The sequence below is a fragment of the Charadrius vociferus genome, unplaced genomic scaffold (genome assembly GCF_000708025.1).
Source record: "Charadrius vociferus isolate BGI_N301 unplaced genomic scaffold, ASM70802v2 scaffold1118, whole genome shotgun sequence".
NCBI classification, from domain to species: domain Eukaryota; kingdom Metazoa; phylum Chordata; class Aves; order Charadriiformes; family Charadriidae; genus Charadrius; species Charadrius vociferus.
This window is the reverse complement of record NW_009649790.1, coordinates 44,856-57,771: the sequence shown is the minus strand read 5'-3', so window position 1 is coordinate 57,771 and position 12,916 is coordinate 44,856. Positions and strand designations below refer to the sequence as shown.

The 12,916-nt window shown below is 36.5% G+C and overlaps 1 protein-coding gene across 1 annotated transcript in view; it reads right to left on the bottom strand.

Moving 5' to 3' along the window:
* LOC104291630 (rapamycin-insensitive companion of mTOR-like) overlaps nucleotides 1-12,916 on the bottom strand; it is a 74,096-nt gene that overhangs the window by 17,362 nt on the left and 43,818 nt on the right. Inside the window, exons 18-23 of the mRNA XM_009890890.1 lie at nucleotides 11,206-11,341; nucleotides 10,539-10,738; nucleotides 8,798-8,924; nucleotides 1,558-1,722; nucleotides 1,030-1,106; nucleotides 840-918 (exon numbers count right to left, since the gene is read on the bottom strand). Of these exons, the coding sequence (XP_009889192.1) occupies nucleotides 840-918; nucleotides 1,030-1,106; nucleotides 1,558-1,722; nucleotides 8,798-8,924; nucleotides 10,539-10,738; nucleotides 11,206-11,341 (784 nt within the window). The remainder of the gene's footprint in view (nucleotides 1-839; nucleotides 919-1,029; nucleotides 1,107-1,557; nucleotides 1,723-8,797; nucleotides 8,925-10,538; nucleotides 10,739-11,205; nucleotides 11,342-12,916) is intronic.

The window sequence follows — 12,916 nt, the reverse complement described above, 5'->3', positions numbered from 1 at the left end:
CAAAGCCACTTTCCATCATTTATCAGCAGTCCTGGCTAACCGAGGAGGTCCCAGTTGACTGGAGGTTAGTAAATGTGATGCCCATCTACAAGAAGGGCCAAAAGGAAGATATGGGGAACTACAGGCCTGTCATTCTGACCTCTGTGCCTGGGAAGATTATGGAGCAGATCATCTTGAGTGCCATCACATGGCACGTACAGGAAACCCAGGTGATCAGGCCCAGTCAGCATGGGTTTATGAAAGGCAGGTCCTGCTTGACTAACCTGATCTCCTTCTATGACAAGGTGACCCGCTTAGTGGACAAGGGAAAGGCTGTGGATGTTGTTTACTTAGACTTTAGTAAAGCCTTCGACACCATGTCCCACAGCATTCTCATTAGTGGTGGTTTTGGTAGTGTTAGGTTAACGGTTGGGACTCGATGATCTTAAAGGTCCCTTCCAACCTAAATGATTCTATGATTCTATAACCAGAGTTGACAGGCATCTTGAAAAGTAGTATTCCTTTCCATACTTCTCTAGATAAGACCATACACAGCAACCTATTCTGAAAAGTCAGTAAGTCACTACACTCCTGAAATATTTGCTGGAATATCAAAATTATATAAAAGGCCTGGGTAAATCAAAAGCACACAAGTACAGAGGAGCTATGGAACTGTAAGTCCCTGTGAACCTTTTTCAGCAAAATCATAAGTCATTGAGACAAAAAATGTATTGGCATTAGCAATACAGATATATTAATGTACAATATTTATAATAATGTTTGACCTTCTAAACCTGCATGTTCACACCCTTCCTCCTCCTAATTTCAAGCAAACACACACATTTTATTCTCAGTATTACCTTTTGCCACTTTTCCATTTGTTTTGTTACATAACCTCTTTCATTTAGATATGAAAACCCCTTTGGAATGGACAGAAATCTGTAAAGTAACATAAGACAGTCAGTACTCCACTTAAATCACATGATTTGAATAAAACCAAACACTTATTGTTTCCACAGTGTTAAGTCAAACAGCATATTCAATATTTACCTTAGGAGTAGAAGCAAACCTTTGTCTCCAAGGTGAGAAAGAGCTGGTTTCATTTGGATAAGAGCATGAAGATTGGCCTAAAATAATAAAAAATGCATAAAGAATATCTGAGCACTATATAATTCTGAGAATTACAATTACAACAGTCTGCCAGCAATGAGGCATCAAGTTTTTTCACAAAAGGAAGTATCGAACAGCCCTAACCTCATCCTAATATTATCTACTTTAAGTATCTTCTGTCATTAATATATATCCCCTTTACAAAAAGTATAATGATCAAAACAGCTGAATTAGTCTGAATTCATATTTAAAAGTAAGCATAATCCAGAAGTCTACATTTTATTGTCATTAATATTGCAGTATGTTTGGCAAGGGGTCTATAAACTATTATGAAGTCCATCAATGACAATCAAGAAAGGAAATCATCACTAGCTTCTTGCATACTTTTATTTTGCTACTGGGGGAGGGGGTGGGGAACAGCTTAGAGTAACATACCAAAAAGACATTGAAAAGGGAAAGGATGCTCACCTTGTCTTCACATGCCTCATCTAGAATGTCAAGTGCCTCAGAAGAAATAGTTTTATTTTTATCATGTAACTGGGTCACCAGTAACTCAATCCCCCAGTTGCTGAAGAACTCTACATTTGCTCTCAGCAATACTCGTAAGTGTTTTGTTGCATACAACCTGCAGCTCTGCAAAAGTAAGGAAAATACTTTTTTGAATAGAAGAAAAATAGCTAATGTAGTTAATGATTTATCACTTTAAAAAATACATTTCAATTACCATGCTTTATAGCAAGTAACTGCATTGCACACCTTAATGCATTAAAGCTACAGTCTACTTAAGAGCTAGTTCTATCTTATTAAATGGGATATTTGAGTCTGAGATTACAAGTAATCTGGTCATTGCAAGTCTACTTGGAAAGCCCTTATCAATCATTCATTCACTGTGATGGCACCACACAAATTCATCAGCATACACAGGAGAAATACTTTGTAAATGACCAGTGCAATTGCATATACTTTCATCTATGTAACATTTTGGGAGATACTTTAAGAAATAAATCTTAGAACCTCTGAGGAATTTATTTTAATACATTTTAAATTGTTTCCCCAAAGTATCTGATCTTCAAAGCTTCTCAGAAAACTGTCTAAATATAAAAATGTTATTTTCTGTAATAAGAAAGTTTCTCAACACTTAGTTTACTACTATGAATTTCTTTAAGTGACAGCAGAATGAAGTACCTTGTCAGTTCCTGTACTGCTGTTCAAAACTTGCTGAATAAACAGCATAAACTGATTAATATAATTTTTATTAGAAAAATGAAAAGCAAAATAGAAGCAAACAAGCTTAATCTACAAGAATTTGTTCTAGAGTAAGTATAGAAGAACCCTGACAATGTATACTTACTGGGAAAGGTGTTATCTTTACTTACACAAGCATAGTTATAAAAGACAAAATCAGGTACCCAAATCTTACTTCAGGTCTTCAGTCCTGACACCTTTAAGGCTATGATAGCTATAACCAAGTACATTTTCTGTATGTTAAAATATAAATTACCTGTGTTGGGATGCATGTGAATATCTTTAAGGTGAATTGGTTGAGGTTGGATAGCACTACCTAGGTTAACAATACCTTCTGGATTTTTTTTTTTCCTCCAGAAATACTTGGCAAGCAGGACTTGAAAGAAAATGGGAGTAGGAAATGTGAATGTGCACAGTTAATTTCAAAAACCTTGTCTCATTGTTTCAACTTCAAGTATCATGTGCACATTTCTATTTATTCAATATAGAGAGTCTTATTTTTTGGAAGGGAGGCAGGAATGACATAACAAAAGTACCAAGAATGACTGCAGCAACAGTGATTCACAACTCTGACTTAGGCTGCACAACCATTCTGAAATGGCTTGCATCCCATTAGTGGTATGCCTTCTATGTGGAATAGATGACTAGCAGCATACTTATTCAAGATGAGAACAAGAGATATTATGCCGAAATGATCATTTGATCTAGATGTTAAGCCTACAGAATAACACAATAACGCGAAACCAGAATTCAGTGCCATGTAGTTCAATTGTTAAAATCTGTCTATAAAGAATTGTTGTTACTGCTATAACTATACTGAATGGGATACAGAGGACAAGAGATAATAATCTTCACTTCCTGAAATACTTCCTGAACATGAATTAATCTATCCAGATAGCTAGTGCAGAAATAGCACATCTTTTATTTTCTGTTTGGAGAAGGAAAAGATGAAGCAAAATCCTCGAATGTTTTTACTTTGCAAGTAAAATGATGCAATGTTTTTACTTTGCAAGTAAAATGATGCAAGTCAGAGGTCACTATGCTCAGCTGATTACATACAGCTCAGCATAGATGCCAGTAGATATAGGATAAATCTCCTTCTTAGCCACCCATGAAGATAAAAGGTTATGAACTGCAACACTTGAGGTCACACTGGCTAATCTGCTGTTTCTACCAGAAAGGCACCTGAGGCAATATTAATTTGCTTCAGCACGAATGACTAAAGCACATCTGGAAGTAGGTTAAGATGTGCTTCTGCTTCACTGATCTGCAAAGATATTGCACTGTAAATGTTTTTGTTGTATATAGTCACCCCAAAAAAGCTACTCTACCCTTCTAACGCTAAGCTGACTACAGAAATAACTTTTTCTTGTTCTGAGACGCTCATTAGCAAATGGCTAAACAAACCTGCTTCACAGCTCTGGGTAGCTGTAAAAGGTGTATGAAGCTATAACCTCAGTTAACTCACAAAAAAGAGCATCTTCAGCTCTTAAAATAAACAGATACTAAAAATAAGATATTTCATTAAAAAAACATCTTAGGGAATTAAAATTTCAGAAGGGAAGAAGCCTTACTGGAGATGGTCTTTCTCCCTTACAAAACACAGCTTTTTAGAAATTGAGCCCAGTTCCATGTATTTTTATTGCTTTTAAACATAATCTAGAAGCCAGAGGCAGCATACAGAATAAAAATAATATTCAGAATTTGTCTTCTGGTTTCTGAATTAATACAAACTGTTCCACGGGCATTTGCTTACTGTACATGGCTGCACTCATCCTACCAGGTCCTCATAAGAAGTCCTTGAAAAGGGAAGGTGGAAGGGCTTGCAAGTGCCTTATTTGAATTGAACTGCATATTTATTTTTAATCTTAGGATTCACTTGTCCAAGGTGACGGAATGTCAGTTCTGGTAATATTAAGAAATATATTCTCCCTATGGGACAGAGAAGTGAATAGTATAAACTGCGCCAAGTTTCAATTTTTTCCTATCATGCTTGCTAAACATAAAGGAGTAAATCTTTCTTTGCTGTTGACAATGCTGCTGTTTCAGAATTCCAGACCATAAACCCCAGAAAATGGCAGATACCTTCCCCTAATATCTAAGCAGACGTACTTCCAAATTACTCCTCAGTCAGTGGAACTGCCCATACAAATATCTGACAGTTCAATATTTCCATATTTTTTCTGGTATCTTATCCTCTCTGAATTGACTACTATTTCCACCTCACACGAATACTTTAGTGTCTGGAAGAGACTTGTAGTTTTGCCAATTACAGTAGCTGAAAAATAACACTTATACCACTAAGGATACACTTAATATCAGAATAATCAAAACACTTTATCCTTTGGATTAGTTTTTTACACTTTGATCTTCTATTGGGAGCACAAACACCAGAAACACTAAACACAAGCATTTTGTTCAAGAGATGATACTGGCAATGTTCTGTACACCAAGCATTGCCAAAGGGTTCTTCGAAAGGTCAGCATTTTGCTTTTTTGTCAAGTAGTAGTCAATGACATTTTCTCCTCAAAATCTCATCAGTTCAGTTTCCACCATAAGAATGCATGCAGCTGGTCACATGTAAAACAGGAAAAGAATTTCTTAAAATAGTAAATAAATTTTATCCAAGTATGAAAAGATTAGTGGTTGATGCAAATGTAGATCCATTTCTGCTGGCTGAGACAGTCCATTCTATTTGTGCTTTTCTTCTTTTAGACCAAAAATACAAAATATTTCCTTATGAATACCAAGAAGGTCAACTAATTCAGGAAACAAAATGCTCTGAAGTGGTTTTATCCATCCCTCAGGGTTCAATACATATCACAACGGAAGTCAGGCTCTATTTAAGAGGTTCAAACAGTAAATTTTCCTTCTTTTCTAGTATCCTGATAGTAAAAGATTCATTTACATTTGTGATGAACAAACAAGATTTAATTTTTTGATATTTCTTAAATGTGTTATCATAAATACTTTTTTTTTTAAAAAAGAAAATATTGAAGGGATTCTCTTAGTACTGTGGGGTACAAAAATCAGGGTAAAATATCATCCAGTGCAACACTGAACTCTAGTAGAATTTAAGTCACAACACATCTCATCTGTGAGCTTTCCTAGAGATCACTATGGTAAGAGACCTGCTATACCTGACTGCACACCTAACTGATATTAAGGACTACTGACCCATATCAGTGCATATATTTTATAAGTAAAACTGTAACCTTTCCCATAAGTCAGTGCTAGGCAGTTGAAAAGATGTACCCTAATAATTTCTATTCTTTGACATTTCAAGAGACTTCAAAAAATAGAGTTACTAATCTCTACTGTTTCCCTAGACAACATTGCAAGATCTATGCATCAATGTGAAACTGGGAAATAAAATCATTAGAACTCAGTAGCAATAGGCTACTAACATAGGCTGAGACCTTAAAACACCATGGATATGAGAAAGTATCAGTGTTTCTAGAAAGAAAGATCTCTATATTTAAAACTATTTAGGTTGGAGCTCCAGAATTTGAGTTCTTAAGTTTCTGAGCCTCTATAATGTCTCTTAGCTTTCTCCAAGGAGTTCTACCTTTGTGACAAGCTCAGTATTGTTTGTTCACCAAACCTAAAAACTCTCATTGTTACAGTGTTTCATGAAAGGCAGCTGCTTGGCAGGATGGGGCAAGATAGCCAACATCTGCTAAGCAAACAAGGCCAGGCTGCAAGGTCGAGTTATGCTAACATCATAAATTGTGAAAAGGCTTGGGAGGAAAGGAAAGGGGAAGGCTCAGTCAAGTCCTGCTAACATCATAAATTGTGATAAGACTTGGGAGGCTCAGGAAGACATGGAGCCTTCATCCCTGCGACCACCAAAAAGCAAAGGAAGAAAGAGGACGACCCCCTAGCAACAAACCACGCAGACGCAGAGTACACCACTAAGAGAAACGCCTACACCAGAAGTAGAAGAGTATAAAACCAAAGACTTTTGTAACCTAGGTGCGCGCCGTTGGCGGAGTGAGACTCCCGGGCCGCCCAGCGCTGTTTTGCTTGCTGCCGCTTGCTAATAAATCCTTCAAATTTAATTGGCTCCGTCTCCTCGCCTCACTTTGTGAGACTAACTTATAACAATTTTGGTGCCGTGACTCGGATAGAGGCAATCTGGTGAGACCCCCCCCCCCCTAGTGGGATGGGGCGAGAATTGGAAGGGTAAAAGTGAGAAAACTCGTGGGTTGAGATAAAAGCAGTTTAATAATTAAAAAGAAATTTTAAAGGAAAAAAAAGGAAAAAAAACCCAACAACAAAGGGAGAGGAAAATAAAAACCAAGAAAAACAAGCAATGCAAAAGAAAACAATTGCTCATCACCAACCAATCGATGCCCAGTCAGTCCTGGAGCAGTGGCCCGCTCCATCCTCCCCACCAGTTTTATTGCTGAGCATGACATCACATGGTATGGAATATCCTTTTGGTCAGTTGGGGTCAGATGTCCCAGCTGTGTCCCCTCCTGACTTTTTGTGCACTCCCAGCCTACTCGCTGGCAGGGCAGTGTGAGAAGCAGAAAAGGCCTTGACTCTGTGTAAGTACTGCTCATCAATAACTAAAACATCCCTATATTATCAACACCATTTCCAGCACAAATCCAAATCATAGCCCCATACATCCTACTATGAAGAAATTTAACTCTATCCCAGCCAAAACCAGTACAGGGCTCTACAAGCTTTCTTAATTTCTAAGGTGCCAGAGAGTGACGACTCTCTTACTCACATCCGAAGTACAAGAAGTGTTTACTACCCATTGTTCATTAAGTTGAAATACAAATACGTGGAAATTGTATTTTTAGTTATCATCACTAAGAGCAGCAGTAGCTCTCAACTGCTTTCTGGCTTTGCATATGCTTGGGACAGTATGTTCAGAGAGTATCTGCATCCCATTTCAAGCCAGTCTGCTTACAGCTAGCGATACCTGTATCAGAGCTGATAGAAAAAAGTAAAAAGGTCTTTATAGAACATTTGGAAGAAGATCAACCTGTTCCTACTTACATAAAGCTTCTGGTGTAAGTACTGGATGCTTAAAAATGTTTGGAAGAATCTCTCTCAAAACAGAATTTAAGTCCTCATACCTTAGATATCAGGATCAATAAACTTTCCCAAAATCTAAACCACAAACACTAATTCATAATAAAATGAAACAAATTATCTCTATATACCTCATTGAGGAGACTGTGACAGCATGCCTAGAGTTTTTTCTAACTGTTAACTAGCTGCATTTGGAAGAAACTGAAATGCTGGAGTGCTCTTCCCCCTTGTACGGGCTCTTTTTATGAAGGAAAAATAGCTGGGAGGTGGTGAGGGGGCCAGTACCCATCGACATGAAACCTCAATAGAAACAGCTAAATGAAGTTCCACTGTCTAAACTGCTTTTAACTGGCAGTCATCTAACAGGAGCTTAGAAGTCTAAAAAGACACAGGCATGTGTCCTCACAACATATGAATTTCTATTTCCTTGCTCAGACTAGGCATTAAACACCTTTGGAGAAAGGATATCAGCGTCATCACTTCTTTGAAAGATTACTTAAAAAATCAGTCAGTAGGGAGTCTTACCCTCTTCTTTCAATGAGTCACTCCTTCAACCCAACTATCTTTATTACTTTCAGACTCCTCTTTTACCTACAAGAATCATCACATCTTTGATAGTCTGAGAGAAATAGCCTTGATTTCTTTCTTTCCCTCTCCTCTTCCTAAATACTACAATATATTTAAAGCTAGTGTCTACCTTATTCCCTCTTGTATCCACTCTAGAGCATACTCTGCCTTGTCCAGGTGACAGTTTTCCCTGAAGTACTGAAAGGTCTAGTTAGATTTCAACTTAATAATTATCATTTCCCTGACATTAATGCTTGCTTGTCTACTGTATTACACCTGATTTCTCTTTTCTTAAAGGTTCGAGAGCTTCCTTTCCTATGTCTGCATCTTATTTCCACTCACCTCCTTTGATTCAGAAGTACAAATCCCAATGCCTGTTTCTGAACCACCCCCTTGTTCCAGGAGCTATAGCTTCTACTCAGTTCCACCACAGTAATCTCAATCATTATCAAAATGGTATCTATCACTGGAAGGTTAACCTGCTTATTACTGCTAGAAATACACATTTCTGTTTGTGAAAACAATGCCTTCACCATTGATTTAGGATGTCCACTGACCTAGACAATAATGTTATATTTAGTTTACGCATTTAAAGACTTTAATCCCCTTCATACATGAGAGAAACATCCGTTTGAATGACGTAATTTCTTGAGCACAAATACAATACAAGGTGTGAAGTCCACAGCAAATTCAAAAGCTATGAGTAGGAGTTTCATTTCCCTAGATACAAAAATAAAAACCTTTCTGCATATATGTTACCTTAAAAATAAAGTCACGCACTTTGAATAACAAAATAAACATCTAGTGGCAAATAACAATGGAACATAAGTTGAATCAAACTTACATCAGTAGCTGCTGTCAAGATTTTAGAAAGAATGACTCTTGCTAACCCATCTCTGCTGTAATCCAAACTAGAAACAGTCAATTTTAACAAGTGATCCTGGTTCTTCAAAGAACAAAGATTAAGAAGACTGGAAAGGGAAATAAAAATTAGTATTAGAACCCACTCAAACCCACTTATTTATTAAATCAATAATCTAAACTTAAGTACTCTGAATTAGATTTTCAGCTCTATAAACGCAGAAGAATACAAAGTAAGGTCTCATATGAAATGGAGTAACTTTAAACTATTACAACTGTTAGTGTCAAATGGAGACCAAATAAAGCACTAAACTGCAAGGAAAAAAAACAACAAAACAAACCAACAATTTTTATAATTGCTATGTAACAGTTTTGTCAGTATACTTGGATTGGCGATTATAAGTACAAAAATAAATGTTCATGAAGCTCTGTGAACAATTCCACATTGTAAAACATTCTGCATATACAGCTTGCCATAAAGTTAGTCTTATTAACTGTCTAGAATTTATTGTAAATGAAGTTTTCTGTAGCCAGTAAAAAACTTACTTTCTAATAAGCAATGAAAACAGCTTAATTAAAAAAAACTGAATTTTCTCTTAAAATTTACTATATTTGAAATAAACTGGCCATTGGTCAAATTACTCCCAAAGGAAATTAAGTTTATTTGTATCTGAACAAAGTTTTGAACTCCACAGCTTCACTCAGATATATTGGACGGAACTTTAGGTACAACATGCATCATCACATCTCACACACAGTATGATACCTACCAGTTTGTTGGGCTTTTTTTTTTTTTTTTAAAAAAAAAAAAACACATTTCAGTACAGTATCATCCTTCCTGATACTGATTCTGTCAGATAGGTGTGGACAGGAAAAAGTAAGCTATTTTGTAACACAATCTAGAGAGTTGGGCAGAGAGAAACCTTATGAAGTTCAACAAGGGCAAGCGTAGGGTACTGCATCTGGGGAGGAATAACCCCATGCATCAGTACAGGTTGGGGGCTGACCTCCTGGAGAGCAGCTCTTTGGAAAGGGACCTGGGAGTCCTGGTGGACAACAGGATGACCATGAGCCAGCAATGTGCCCTGGCGGCCAAGAAGGCCAATGGCATCCTGGGGTGCATCAAGAAGAGTGTGGCCAGAAAGGCTGAGGGACTTGGGTCTCTTAGTCTAGAGAAAAGAAGATTGAGGGGGGATCTTATTAATACATACAAATACTTAAAGGGAGGATGCCAGGGGGATGGGAGCAGTCTTTTTTCAGTGGTGCCCAGTGATAGGACAAGGGGTAACAGGCACAAGCTTGAACATAGGAAATTCCATCTTAACATGAGGAGGAACTTCTTTACTTTGAGGGTAGTGGAGCACTGGAACAGGCTGCCCAGAGAGGTTGTGGAGTCTCCCACTCTGGAGACATTCAAAACCCGCCTGGACGCTGTCCTGTGAAACCTGTTGTAGGTGACTCTGCTCTGGCAGGGGGGTTGGACAAGATGATCTACAGAGGTCCCTTCCAACCCTGACCATTCTGTGATTCTGTGATTAAGACAGACTAAAAGACCTATTAAAAAACCCATCCAAACCCCCCACAACTGAGGAATCTTTACTTGAAAATAAATCAAAATAATTTTAAAGTTTTCATCTTTATAGACAGTGGTCCTCATGCACAGTTTACAAGTTTCATAACAATTATACCTGTAAGCACAATTCAAACAGAATAAAACCACTCACCACTGAAACACATTACATTTTTCAAGTATTTTCACTCCATGAGGGTGACAAGAGAGAGTACCAAAAAACAGAAAGTAGTGCTGGCTAAGGGTATTTAGTAACCCATTATTTTGAAGACTATATTCAGGTTTCATTCCCGATGAAGACTTGAGCCAATTTACAATATCTTTAACCAGTTCCTCCAGGTAACCTTGTCCATCCTAACAAAACAGAGAGTAATAGCATTTACTAGTAACAGAACTGGGTCTCTCTTCTTTACTGAAATCTATCATTTAAAATTTCTTAAAATGTACAAACACAATACAGATACAAAATAGTAATGCTGTTTGGCGAACAGCAGAGAAACAAAGGATATACATAGAAAAAAAACAACAAAAAACAACCAAACAAAAAAACCCCAACAGAAATAAAAAAACACAACCAAGCCCTAAGTTGCATTTAATAAAGCTGTTTTTAATAAAACTCCTACTTAAACACAATCTTCTCCCCAGTGTCTTATCTGGACAATTCAAGATTTTAAGTTATATTTCTTAATTACGCTGATAATTTTAGGTTTAACACCCAAAGTCTACAGAAGTCTTTACTAAAATTAAGTTTTTTTTCCTCTAAGTGGCATATAGCAGCACTACTCATTCTATCTTAAGTCTTGTTGCTGAAAATGTCTTACCTCTTCTGATTCAAGAAGAAATTCAGTAAACTGACAACCCACCACAGTGAGCTGCTTAGCCTTGGCATAGTCCAGATCCAAGTTGGCATACAGTTTACTGCTAGGCTTGTAAAAATATAGCAATCTCCTTACAAATCTATGGACAGTAAAAAAGAATTTGTTATGTTTCAGTAAGACAAGGACAGTCTCACGTTACAAAATGATGCTGGTATAAAAGATATTTTATCACTAAATTAGCTTACTGGCAATAAAGTTTCAAAGTTATTAAAAGAGAGTAGCAGGTATCAGTAATGAGTCTATCCAGACACGATTTCAGAGATGCAGCTGTACTGTCTGTTATAAAGGTTTTTCTATGCCATGACTTAAAATAAGCAAAGGAACTCAAAATTTCTATACCATAGCTTCCTTCTCATTCTCATGCTTATAATTTATTCTGCTGTAATTTATCCTGTGGTGACTTTCAAAGACTATACTATCTAGACTTACAAAGAGCTAAAGAAGAGTCTGTCTGAATGTTTATGTGACATGACATTTCTTTAGCTATAATAGTTAAGGCTACTGGAGAAAAAAAATAAATTTATGTTATGCCAGAAAAATGCCATATTTTTTCAGCAACAATATTTTCATTCACCTCACTTCAGCATTTCTGAAGCACAACACAGCGACTGCAAGTGCAGTCTCTCACTCAGACTTTTTGAAACCATGGTGAAAAATATAGCTTGAATTTTGCATTGCAGGAATAAATCTTCAGCAAAGAGCTTCCCCTCATCAATTCTTAGTCAAAAAATAAACACATTTGTGCTTTAAAAGAACACAGAATGTTCTGTCTGAAGGTAGATATGTCAAGCATTAAGAAAGCGTAACTAAAGCATTGCCTTTAGTTAAAAAAGTGAGAGTAAGCCACTATGTCAACTCCAAATGCAGGACCAATTATAAAGGAAATATGAGGGCTTCTTTAAATTTTGTCAAATAAAGTGTATTTTATTCTGGTTTATTAGCAATAACTATATTATATATATTAGCACACACATTTATATGCGAGTGTATATATACACTTGTATATGTAAGCATGTATATATGTATGTATATACACATATATGTGTATACGCACACTGCATTAACTGTATCTCTATAAAATGAAGGGATCTATATAAAAAATATCTTGAATTTCACTTTAGCAGCCATAAGATCATCACGAAAACACTAACAGTAAAAGAAAACAAATCAACTTATGGAAGGAGAAATTAAGTTACTTTACATTTCAAAAAGAAAGTGGCTGAAAATTTTTTATGATCAGCAGTGAAACTAGAGAGATTTGGAGGTTAATTATAATTAAACAAGAAGAACAGCATTTTAAAGCCATTAAAGCATCTAACCCACAATCCTGTAGAAAGGATCAACCAACTGTAGAAGTTTTATAGAAACTCAATCTTAGGTTTTCTCAATTTATTTAGAATTAAATTATTTAGGCACTGAACAGTGCTTGAGTGCAGCACAAAACCAGGGAACAGGAACACTGTCCCAGGTAGGTAGGTAGAGGAGTGGATGTGAGTGTTACAGATTTTCCTTTAGAGAAGCAATGTTATAAACCACCGGATTTGGTAAATAATCCTTTGCCACAAAGTACAGATTAGCAATTAATGTTTAGGGAATGAAAAAAAAAAAAATCAGAAAAAACTACAAATGCAAAATTATGACTATGATTACAATG